General features: G+C 40.8%; 1 protein-coding gene across 2 annotated transcripts in view; it reads left to right on the top strand.

Annotated features, from left to right (window-relative positions):
• Window positions 1-13,134, top strand: part of arhgap32a (Rho GTPase activating protein 32a) — a 29,611-nt gene that overhangs the window by 8,794 nt on the left and 7,683 nt on the right. Inside the window, exons 3-13 of one of the 2 annotated variants that reach the window (XM_084351894.1) lie at window positions 535-640; window positions 2,004-2,095; window positions 2,364-2,448; window positions 8,769-8,855; window positions 8,941-9,078; window positions 9,232-9,324; window positions 10,037-10,159; window positions 10,273-10,350; window positions 11,291-11,372; window positions 11,492-11,641; window positions 12,561-12,663. In XM_084351894.1, the coding sequence (XP_084208020.1) occupies window positions 535-640; window positions 2,004-2,095; window positions 2,364-2,448; window positions 8,769-8,855; window positions 8,941-9,078; window positions 9,232-9,324; window positions 10,037-10,159; window positions 10,273-10,350; window positions 11,291-11,372; window positions 11,492-11,641; window positions 12,561-12,663 (1,137 nt within the window). Of the gene's footprint in view, window positions 1-534; window positions 641-2,003; window positions 2,096-2,363; window positions 2,449-8,768; window positions 8,856-8,940; window positions 9,079-9,231; window positions 9,325-10,036; window positions 10,160-10,272; window positions 10,351-11,290; window positions 11,373-11,491; window positions 11,642-12,530; window positions 12,664-13,134 lie in introns of both variants that reach the window. The other variant, XM_084351893.1, reaches the window with a different exon arrangement.

Here is a 13,134-nt window from a genome sequence, read left to right as displayed (position 1 = left end):
TGATCTCATCACGCTCACTCAATGTGACAGACCAGTACCTGTCTCTGTCGTCTTTTTGTTGCTCATAAAAGTTGAGCTGAATGAACCTCGCCCGCCCGAGCACACTGAGTCACATTTCAAGTGAAGGTTTTGTGAAGCACTCCCTTGTGGGTGGATTGCCTTTATCTCTCTCTCAATAGACAAAGATTTGCTTTCCGGAGCGCATACAAAAGACACCATGGTTTGTTGACCATACTATACCGTGAGATGCTACAGTTTTTTCCCATCTATACCTGATCAGAAAAGATGATTATTTTCTCATGTTTCACTAATAAATATTAGAGATTCAAACACTACAAACCTAGCACAACATGTTTTTTGGGGCCATGTCTGTGCAATGTCATGATTTCACCAACATATATTTAATTCATCCCCCTCACTTGCTCCCTCTGGTGTATTTTTAGACAACTACAATTCTTATTTTAAATCCCCTAGACAACATGGATGTTGTGTCACACCACCTTTCTTCTTTTCTTGTCCCGTCTGATCCTGCAGAGATGTACTACCATCTACTGACCTGGACAAAGACGATGCCTTACCTCAAGCCACCAACAATAATCCTCCAGAAGAGAAACAGCCACAGGAGACATCCACTGCCATGGTACACGCCCACACACACACACACACACACACACACACACACGACTCTGACTCATCACTTATACAAAGAAAATACATAAATACATACATGTTAGGCTTCTTCCATGTGGCTGCATTGGTTGTGTGTGATTCACACCATGATGTCACCACAACATAATGTCACATGCAGTCATGTGAGACAGTAGTCACAGTGTGAACAGGTGTGAACTGGATTTGAGGATGTCTCACCTCTAGGTCGGGAATGACAGTGAGGTAATGTGTTTGAGCTGAGATATATGTGTTATGCTAATATTGTCACACACACACATGATGTCACCGCCCCTCCCCCTCGGTTTACTTCTGTTTGCTCAAGTTTTATGTAATAGGCCGCCACGGCAGCTCTTTCTTCACATCTTCACCGCTGTAGGCGAATTACTCTCATGCTTTTCAAATCCAAGTCTCTTGAGTGAATAACAAAAACTCTTCAGTAACTCTTCATCATCCTGCACACCAGTCACATGACCACTAATCCAATTGGAAACTGGACAAAACAAACTAAACAGTACTAGACCAAAGTGTTACTAATATTAATCATTTCAATAACAGCCCTTCATGGACAAAAACATAGAAATACATGTCTTAAGAACAACCTTAGCTTAATATATTACAACATTAGTATGAAATAGATTGCATAACAGAACAGTAGCATAAACTAGATTAACATAGCAAAGCACAGCATAACACTACAGTACCATAAAATAACAACACATACTGTTCTATGATATAGCAAAACATAACATGACATTAGCATAAATAACATAACATAATATTATATTAGCATAACACAGCAGCATAGCATAGAACTGCATAACATACAGTAGCATAAAATAGCTTAACATAGCAAAACATAGCATAAAATTATGACAACATAAGAAAGCATAAAATAACATAACACACTGTACCTTGATATAGAAAAATATAACATGACATTAGCATCACATTGTTATAACATCACATAAGATTAGATACATACCATTATAATATAACATTAGCATTAGCAAGTCATAGAATTGTATAATACAACAGTAGCATAAATAAGATGAACAAAGTGAAGCATAGAAGATAGTAATAACATAATATGTTGTACCTTAAGATAGTGAAACATAAAATGACATTAGCATAACACTATAAGAGTAATTTAACATAACATTTGTACCAACGCTCTACTTTCTTACATCAGACTTCTAAGTTTGCATCCTGCCTCTTTTGCTGCACAACCACTGTTTTATAGCGATCAACATAATTACTCTTGACAGCAATTGCTTTCCATCAGTTCTCCTGTCTCTGACTGACACTTATTGATGTCTGCTTTCTCCGTTTGGCAGGTGAGGAGTGATGATATCACAGAGCTCCCAGCCGAGCCCCTCCTGCGCTCCTGCGTCAGCACGGCTAGCATGAAGGTCAAGAACATGAAGAAGTAGGTGCTCCCCGTGACAGCGTTGCTGCTATTATGGGCTGTAAAACAGGGCTCTTATCCAGGCCAGTGAAATGAGGACCTATAAAATGATGGGCGCGGCACAGACAGACAAGTCAGCCTGCTGCATCACTAACCCTCACACACAGGCCTGATCTCTCTTTCTTTTCCCTCTTTTGCTCTCTTTTGCTTTGCTTTGCTTTTCTCTCCATCATGGTGTCACTGTGTTGAATACTAATGAGGTGCTGTTGTGCTGTGTTTTTTTTTTTAGGCTGACGTTCCCTAGAGGTCACTTCCCCAGGTTGGCAGAGTGTGCCCATTTCCACTATGAGACTGTTGACTTTGGCAATGTTCAGGTGAGTCCTGCAAATACTCACGCTGTGACTTCTGCAGCAGAGTTACTATGTTTAGTAATTTTGTCTTTGGCTCGTGTTCAGTGGTTCGTTTGGTGAATTGCTCCAGAAATGCATCAGTCTTGAAATGCAGTGTGGCACCAGAATCAATATCTTTGTTTGTCTTTTGAAAACAGTCCAATTCTCATTATTACACTTTCCTGCTTTTTCCTGAAATGTCACATTAGATTTGTTGATGTGTCATTTCACCAGGAGGAGCTACAAAACATTAATTTGTGCAGAATAATACAAAAAATACTATATTTTCACTGTTACACATTTTATACAGTCTCTTTCCTATTAAAGCCATGATCCGATTCCAGCAGTTAATCCTCAGTATTACAGTATATTAATGTCGGACTCATCTGAGCTCAGTAAACCTGTGATGCCGCCTTATTAGTTTTGACTTAAGCACACAACCAGTGAGTCAATGAGAAACAGGAGTTTCCTGGACAGACGGATGAGTCTATCCAGGAATTGAAGGCAATGACTCATTCTGAAAGTGACAACCTGTACTGACAAAACAATGAAGGGTGTGGGAAAATATGGTAACAGCTAAATGTAGCTGGATGTCTGTGCTGTGTTTTAGTCTATTTTTACAATTACAACCAAACTTTGTGGGGATTTTTAACTGTGCAGCTCAATGCTCTCTTTTCGTCTGTGTCAGTTGGTCCAACACTTTGGTGCAGACTGACATACCTCGACAACTGTTGGATAGATTCCCATGATTCATTTTGTACAGACGTTCCCCCAGGCCCCAGAGGATGAATCCTAATGACGTTAATGATCCCTGACTAGCGCCAACATGAGACTGACAATATTGGTGCAGCGTGAAATGTCTACCATCTACTAAAAAACTATTTGATGGATTGCTAAGTTTGGTACAGATATTGTTAACTTAAGGTTAATTGCCATTGGCCTCAACTGTACTATGTCTGGTGCCAATCAGCAATTGTTAGCATGCTAACACGCTAAACCAAATAGGCTAACATACAGTAGTAAACATTAAACCTGTCATTTTGGGCATGTTAGCATGGTGACATTTAGCTCACTGAGCCAAAACTTAGCCCCACAGCACCACTAGCATGACTGTAACTTTCTACCATAACAGGCCAAAAGCAAACGCCTATTATATTGCATTTTATTGTATTTATTGTAAAGGGGCACTGTGTAGTTTTGGAGAAAATCAAACTCAGAATTACTAAATTTACAATATTAATGAGGTAATAATACAAGCTCAGACATTTTTAACGTCTCCATAAGTGAATAAACAAGCTGTTCTCAGAGGAAAATAAGGTCCCAGAACTCTGTTTGAAGCTAGAAAGGTGGCAGGGTCCGCCACATACAAAGTAAAACAGTATGAAATTGTGTTGTCCTTTAAGGACAGTTTGTTTATTCAGTTTATTCAGTCATGAAAACAAAGAGAGTTTGTTTATTTAGTTTGTTAAGGCATAAAAAAAAAAGTCAGTCAATAAAGATCTTTCTCTTCTGATTAAAATGTCTTCCCCAAAACTACATAGTGCACCTTTAAGATGCAAAATGGCACTAGGATCGCAAGTTCCCTTAATTGAAAGACTTGTCGGCAGGGTCACTGTATCCTCCGTGATCAGATTATGAAAAATGATTAATATTTACATATTTACATTTAGAAAAAAAACAACATATAACATTTTTTAAACAAACTTTTAAATTGAGAAACATGTGGCGTCAACCTTCAATCAGCTGTATGGCAGGCCAACACTCTGGCCCTGTTTTAGATTCTTGTAAATTTAGAGAAAACCTGACTTCTATTATCCTGTTGCTGTGGACATACTGTAGTTATGGTGGATTTAGTGACGGATTTTGTCACCAGGCAATAAATTATTTGGATGTACGGACAATTTCTTTTAAATGTTAGTTAAGATAATCAATTGCTGAGTCTCATTCCCAGGTCGTTAAAGTACTAAACTTTGGTTTAGTGGTTCGCCAAGACTCAACAGTCAACTACTTTCAAAGTAGACAAACACAGCGAAACACAGCGAAACAATAAGCAGATACAGACGCTGCAAAACGCTTCTAGTGGGTCATAATTAACATTTGAAAGGGATTATTTTCATATGAGTCTATCATTGTTTTTTAGGAAAATCCTGCATGATACACATTTAAGAGAGTATGTTTTTGCAGCAGTGATAATGAGAGCATTAAACATTACTGTAGGTTGCTCAGTCACTTGTGAAAGTGGCTGTTAACCACCTGGTGAACCTCAGTGCAGTTCAGTGTTCTTGCCAGCAGAGTGCAGCAGTCGCCTCTCCTCAAACAGATGCTGCCAGTGGAGCTAGACACAAAAGAGTGCATGAGCAGTGCATGCATGCTGTAGGGCTCAATCCCTACATGCAGCGTTAATGCACGACAGTGCATCGGGCTGGATGGGAGTTAAATCCCAGGATGCACTCTCTCTGCTGGGTGAACGTCCTGCTGTGGTTGCCATGACTATGATGGCGGCGGCATCAGTAGAGTGAAGCAGTCTCAGTGACCTTGAAAAGCTCCACAGGGAGAAGGGAAGCCGAGCTGAGCTGGAAGAGAAATGTCAGTCTGGGCCGACCGTGACAGTGAAGGATGTGCACAGTGTCGGCACACAAATAACACACAAACATACATGCGATTTATTTTTACTTCTGCATGTTATTTTTGATTAATTTATTGACCAAGCCTTTATTCCTCTTGCATCTCCCATGATGCATTTGCCAGTCTCTATATTCACAGACTGTGACGGCAGGAAGGGAGGGTACTGATCAGGTCTCATGTATCCTAATCGCAGAATAGCACAAGGACAGCAGACTACCTCCGTCTGCAGCCTGCCAGACTGATCCCTCTCCAGATTAGCTCCAGTCTCGCCTTGAGAGTGCAATGAATGAGAATTGTTTTGAAACGAAGAAGGCTCGTCTATCTATCTTGTGCAGCTTTTGCCTCTGTATGATGGATGAGCCTGTGCGACTGCGTGTGCCGGTTTGAGCCCATTTACTGCCAAACCCCCTTTTGTCACTGGAGAAAGGAGAGAGAGAGAGAGAGAGAGAGAGAGAGAGAGCGATGGAGAGGGGGAGGGGGAGGGTGATGGAGGCAGGGTACAGGAGCGGGAGGAGGGGGGAAGAGACGGTAAGAGGCAAGCAGGAAGGGGGGTAAGAAACACAGTGGGAAGCATCCTCTTTTCATATTTTCTGCAGCGAATGCGTGGTGATCCAAAGACACGTGAATGAGCATTTCATGTCAGGCGGCAGGGGACTGCAGACAGGCGAGTAAAGAGCAGCATTTAAACTCTCAAGATTGGGCTTGTTGGAGGATCTTACTGTGGTCCAGGACTGCGGCTGCACACAAAGAAAGAGCCACTTCCTTCCAGCTGCGGATGGATATCTGAGATGCCCTAGTGGCAGGTAACCTGGACGTGTGCATGATTGCGTTTTAATTTGAGCTCCTGGCGCTCCAGATGTTTAGGTGTTAACATGTGAAGGGTTAACCTGTGAGCTGCATCTGCATGTTTTATTTTGGTGGGAGTTGCCTCAGAGGTGTGAGCCAGCGTCATAGAGGAAGTGATGCTCAAGCATGCCTTCAATGAAAACTTTCAGATTTGTGTTGTTTTGTCATTCTAGTTTTATTGTTTCATCACTAAAGGATGTTTCTTTATCTGTAATTCTCCGTACGATCAGACTTCCCATCATGCTTTTAGTCTCCCGGCCCTCCCATCAGCACTTAATTCAGACGCTTAGTTCGGGCTATTGTTTCAAACAAATCCTTGCAGCAAATAAGCGCTCTTCTCTTCCATCATGACTTATTCAAGAACAAATTTCTCATCCTTCATCTCTTGTCGGTCTGCTTTGCTGTCTTTCTGTTGAGGAGTAACTAGGTCGCTGTGTGTTGTGTAACGGTGTATGTGGATGAGTTGCTAACAGTTATAAATAACTAGAACTTCCCTTGGCTTCCAGGCCTTTGAATTCTCTTCTACAATAATGTCTGTCAATGTATTCCCAAACTCCTGCGAGGCTTTGATCTTCTCAGTTTTGGAGAATATGTAATAGTCTTAAAGAAGAAAGATGAAGAAGAAGAAGAAGAAATCTGTGCTAAATCTACGCCGCCTTCAAGCGCTGATGTCTTATCAACTTATGTATTATACATTTCATACTGCAGGATTTATGGTGAAGTGAGAATATGAATCACTTCTTTGCTGGTGGCGGAGGAAATAACACTTCTATGCAGAGAAAATCTATAGTGTGTTATGGGGGCATTCGTAGTGAATTATGACTACACTCTCTGATGCATTACATCAACAAGATGTGACCTACAATGAATTATACGTTCAAGTGTCTTATGGATGCTCTTGACTGCTGTAGTAAGGACTCATAGTATGCTATAAAACCCCATGCAGCATCAGAAGTTACCACGTATGTGTTACGTTGATTCAGTTACATATTGATGCATCATGTGCATTTTAAAAAAAAGGTCTATGCTGCTTCATAAGTGATTAGTTTCAGTAGTTTCATAGTCCACAAAACATTTCTGGAGCTTCACAGCAAAACAGCGTTGCAGCATTCTGCTGAACAACTGAAGTGGATGTGGGACTCGTCTTAAAATGTGAAAAATACAAAACAAACAATACCCCGGGAAAACATAAAATGGCTCAATATAGCTCGTCTGGTGTAATCCAAGTCTCCTGAAGCCCCAAGATCCCAAATTGATTTGAAAACATGTTATTTACACCCTTTTTTAAAGCCAAAATATTTGCTGTTGCTGCAAAGCTAAAGCTGAAGCTCCACCACATATCGAGGGTGTAAATAATGTGTTTTCAAATCAATTTGGGATCTTGGGGGGCTTTGGAGATTTGGATTATGCAGAAAAAGCTGTATGGAGACATTTCGTGTTTTGTTTCAGTTGTTTCTTTTTTTTTAAAATCCCTATCTACTTCAGTTGTTTAGGAGAATGCTGCAACGCTGTTTTGCTGTGAAGCTCCAGAAATGTTTTGTTGATTAAGAAACTCGACTCTCCATCTGCACGAGGGGGAGTAGTTTAACTTTTTGGTGATCTTATCCTTTAGGGTATAAAACTTATGTGATATATCCAAAGTGAGAAAACAAAATACACTTTGTCTAATTTTTATTTACACAATGGGATGAAAACTATGAGTTTTGTTCGAGCAAACCATCAGCAGCTGCCCACCTTCACACACGCACACGAGTCTTTTAAATGGATGAAAATGCAAGGCGTAGAGTCCTTACAACAGCTGATGATATTTCATTATTGTTACACTAAGATACAATTTTAGGGGAAATGAGGTGAGGACCCAAACACAGACAACACACAGAAGGCAGGAAATGGGGGAACCAAAAGCAAGCTTTAATTACCAAAGCTGAAAATATAAAACAAACCAAGAATGAGTCACAAGGACGAGAAAACAAAGTAGCAACTGAAACTTAAACAAAGTTCAACCAAAAAGCAAAGTTCAAATCAAATGAGAAACAAGAAACCAAAATCAGAAACAGAGACACGAGGAAACACTGGGGAAGAAATGCTAGGAAGGCAACACGGGGGAAGATGGACCAAGACAGAGAAACATCTGACAACCTGGACCTCATGGAACAAACTGACAAAGACGTGAGGGAGAACAAAGGCTATATACACAGACACACTAGTGAGGGGATCAGGAACAGGTGGAGTGAGAAGGGAAGAGGACAGGTGAGGGAACGAGCGGAAAAACACTGGGAGGGAAAAACACAGGAGAAACAGAAAAGCAAGAAGTGACACATGAGGGTAAAATTTCAAAATAAAACAGAAAACACAAGAACAAGACACTGAATCATGACAATTATAAGTCACATCTATGATGTTTTATGACAGATCATTCTGTGTGTTATTGACTGTAGTGATCAAGTATCATTAATGCAATCTAAATCACTATGAACGCCCTGTAGATCATAACGACAATCACTTTCAAAGAACATTTGTACAGTAAGACTTTCTAAAGAAGTTCTTATAAAAAGTGCTTTAAAAATTTTTAACCCACATCTTTTTTCTGGCGTTTCTTCCCGCCGTTCCTTTTGCACTCCAGTGTTGGGTTTCTACACTCAGACCCACTGCTGAGTATTAAAGTGGTTTTACTATTTAATGCAAAAGTAGAGTTGGACATGATGTACTTCTTGTCGTCCAGGTCACATACAGAGAGGTTGTTGTATTACACACGCATCCATTATTTACAATGCGTGCCCTCTCACTATTTGCTCCTCTGTCTCTTCTTTTTTTCGGGTTTTTTTACCTCACAGTTGGCCTTCGCGGAGGGGCAGAGCGAAGGACCGAAGGTCGGTCTGGACTCCAAAGAGCTGGTCTTCCTGGTCCAGATCACGTGCCAGGTAACAATAAATAGATGTTATAATAACTCAAACATGTTGTCATTTTTTTCCTCACTCTTACAATGTTTTGTATCGTCTTCGTCAGGGTCGAAACTGGCTGGTGAAGAGATCATACGAAGACTTCCGGGTGCTGGACAAACACTTGCACTTGTGTATTTATGACCGCCGATACTCAGAGCTCACCGAGCTGCCGAGAAACGACACATTAAAGGACACTGCTGAGGTACCACAGAGCTACAACCCTGTTATCTCTGATCTGTGACGTGCATTACTCACAGATTAGGAATCAAGCTTCAGCTAAGATTTGATATGTTCTGTTGCATTACTGTATTCGTCAAACTTTACTAGATCTTGACAATGTTGCGTGTCCATTCAGACAGTAACAAAGATGTTGGCCACCTACCTGTCCCGCTTCTCCGCCATCGCTGACAACAAGATCAACTGCGGACCAGTGCTAACATGGATGGAGGTATCTTCTTGTCAGCTGCTTCTTTTCACACTTGCTATCAGTTATTCACTCTTCAAAAACTGACCCCATTATGTTGATTCAATATTTAATCTTCACCATTAATGTTTAAGCAGTGAAGTTAAAGGAACAGTCACAATTTTCTAGTCGGAAATGTCTCACGTTAACACACGTAGAAGTGAAAATGTGAAAACAAGACTTTCTGGATTATAAATAGCTGTGTGTTTAAAACAACTGCTGGGCATCTGCGGCACATGTACTGTTGTCCCACTCTGCAGCTGGAGATGCTGTGCAGAGGTGGCTGTGCGTGGGTGTGCAAACTCTTTGAATTATGAAGATTAAATGTTGAGGGGCTTTGGTGTTTATTTTTTAAATACTCATGTGGGAGGAGGCCTAAATACATGTTTGTGTCTCTTCTTTGACGAGATTACTGCTTTAAACAGATTTACTAAATCCAAAATCCAATAATTATATGATTGGCTGAAGCATTGGCTAGACGAGCCTGCTGTAAATACCGCTAAAAATACTAATTGATCGCATTAATGAACCCACACGGCAGTTACATGTTGTGTATTGTGCATTGTTTGTCTCCCTCTATCACGTTAAATTAAGCAAGACCAGCTGCTTCTCTCTGCTTCGAATCTTTAAACGGAGCTGAGTTGATCTGTTTCTCCAAATGTCAGGATGTCTTTAATGTCATTATTTTCTTTTTCAGATCGACAACAAGGGGAACCATCTGCTGGTGTCTGAGGAAGCTTCGATCAACGTCCCTGCCATCGCCGCGGCACACGTCACCAAACGTTACACAGCCCAGGCCACAGACGAGCTCACCTTTGAGGTAAGACTTGAGAGAAGCATTAGTCATACTTCTGATCCCATCATGATGTCTTTTTAACATGCTCAGCTGAGATCAGACTTCATTGTCATCATCACTCTCTCTCTGTGATCCAGGTGGGGGACATTGTGTCGGTCATAGACATGCCTCCTAAAGAGGACACAGGCTGGTGGAGAGGGAAACACGGCTTTCAGGTGAATCATTGTGGTCGTTTCAGGTGGACGTCGAGCTTGATGTTTATTATGTTTATTAGAGAACAAGGACAGAACAACTCTTTCTCCTCTGCCCGTGATAACAGTGATTAAAGTGGCAGTGAAACAGAAGTCAGAGCATATTCAGCTTCAGTTATGTGATGTTTTTTAGTTACGAGATCGATTTAAATCAAATCTTATAGATTTGAATTTAGATTGCTCAAAAGTGGGCATATAGATTAATTTGGAGCTACAGTAAGATAAACAAATTTGTAGGAGGAACGTTTGCTTTAATCATCCAGTGTTTTTAGACACTACCTAACACTAAGACCCACTAAGATATTACTCTTCACTAGCTAACAGTCAAGTGTGGTTGATATGATATCTACAGGTACCCCAAAAAATTCAATTTGAATTACTATCTAAACCCTACATCTGCATTTTTGTAGCCAGCAAGGCTATCTGATCACAAACGCACAAAAAACAAATCATTACGATTACTAATTATTTCAATACCAGTAGTTTTTCTTGTAATTGAGTAATATGACAGTAATGTTACTGCAGTCGTACTTGAGTGCAGCTTTTCAATAATCTTTCCTCCTCATTATATCCACATTACTGACTTATCAAAAATGTAATTGTGTTAACATTTTCTGAAAGTACTCAAAAGTCATCCTTGCAGTATTCTTCTTTAGAGGAGGTGCGAGATGGGAAATAGCCTGAGAATATTGCAATATTAGGCCACATCATCCAGCCCTAAGTGACACCCTAAGACGCCAATAACATTCAAACCAGCTATTTTCAGCCTGAAGCAGCTTGCACCCTCATGCTCACTGACCTATTTCTGCACAGAACACCCCCACTGCTCCTTTGAACTTACAAGTGTTATCACTATCTTTGTATCCCCTCTTCACTCTGCTCATCCTCTTGTCTCCACCTGCAGGTGGGTTTCTTCCCCTGCGACTGTGTCGAGCTGATAAATGACAAGCTCCCCCCCAGTGTTCAAAGCTCGGTGCCAAAGCCAGGTACTTCTTTCAGTGTGTGTCCGTCCCATCGCTTGAAGATTTATTTAAGGCCTGCTCGTGTGTTGTGAGACAGATCGATTTAAAATAGCTGTCATGTGTGTCTGTGTCGTTTTAATCAGTGTGTAAGAAGCATGGGAAGCTGGTAACGTTCCTGAGGACTTTCATGAAGTCTCGCCCGCCACCTCAGAAGCTGCGGCAGCGCGGCATCCTTAGAGAGCGAGTGTTTGGCTGTGACCTGGGGGAACATCTCCACAACTCAGGACATGAGGGTAAATTATTCTCACAATGGCTCCTTTTTATTCAATTTCCTCTCTCATTCTCCAACGTGTAATTCCTACTTGCCGGCAGGTCACACCGAAATGTTTCACGTTTTCAAACTGTAAATACCCCAGGAAGGGATTTCACAGTGGATCTGCTGCCTCCGTGGTGGATTTGTGGTGCACTGCTGTGGTTTCGATGTGAACTGATGGTGTAAATGACTGTTTTATGTTTGCCAGCAGGATGTTCGGCTGCGTAGATCCTTGTAGATTTGCCAAAAGCTGTTTCTTTATTTCTGTTTTTGAGACTTGTTAAACTGCTGGTGGTATGATACAGGCGGAGCTCACATGAATTTTTAACCATTTATGTCATGTTATATTAGTTTATGCAGTTTATTGGATTAACAATACTTTATATCGGATTCCCGTAGTTTTTTAGATTTATTCATTTATGTTTAACTCATACTGCTTTAAAGGTGGTGTAGGCAATTCTGCAGAAAGATAGTTTTTGCTTTGGGTCCGTATTCGTAATTGGGCCTACTCCACCTTTAAGCCGTCATAAAATAAAGGTTTCTACAGTCCCAGATGATGTGTTTTTAACTTGTGTGCACTAGATAATAACTTCTGATTCGCATTTATGGCCTTAGCTTTTGTAAAATCCTTGCCAAGGTTGTTTTATTGTGCTGTTGAGATTTATCTTGAGGGTGTTAGGATCCACTGATGTAGACTGAATTGATTTCCACAATGTCATTTGAGTAGAATATTAATACTAGAGATTACGTGTAGGTTGTTGTTTTGTGACATGTTCGAGATGCATAGTGAGGAACTTTTCTCACTAACACGTCTTCATCATCATCAAACACACCACCCTGATCGCAAAGTGACACATCTTATCTTTCAGCCTCCCATGGCTCTCTACTCTCTCCTGTAGTCCCACAGGTTGTTAAGAGCTGTGCAGATTTCATAGAGAAACACGGAGTCGTGGATGGGATCTACAGACTGTCTGGGATCTCCTCCAACATCCAGAAACTTAGGTTTGTACCCATTTTATTCTTCGTACTGATGAGGAAAAATAATGCCCTCAACAGGATGGTTTGTTGTTTAATAAGAGCCTGTTCAGGGCTGCAAATGTGAATTAGCATGGCAGGCTACTTGGATAGTAACTCAATTCCGTTTCTGTGTGGCATTATGGACTGACATGACACACGAGCCAAAGCTGATTAGGGATCATTTATTGGAAGTATACAAAAAGCATCAATAAGATTGCTTCAGCTGTGGCGTTTTAACTTCATGGATGCTGCTTTCTAAGTGTTGTTTCTTTGAGCTGCTTCTGAAATCCATCAAATACAATCTGATTCAAGCTGTGCAGCTCTGAATGGCTGTAATGATTTTCTCATCTATTTCATGCTTGCCAGGAGGAATCCATAACCACCATTAGTAGATAAACTTGGAGGCACATAATCTGATGGGCTGTTGGCAGCCAATCAGAAAGGATTTTCTTGTTA

The sequence above is a fragment of the Pagrus pagrus genome (genome assembly GCF_965226575.1).
Source record: "Pagrus pagrus genome assembly, chromosome: 4".
NCBI classification, from domain to species: Eukaryota; Metazoa; Chordata; class Actinopteri; order Spariformes; family Sparidae; genus Pagrus; species Pagrus pagrus.
This window is presented reverse-complemented; position numbering and strand designations above follow the sequence as displayed.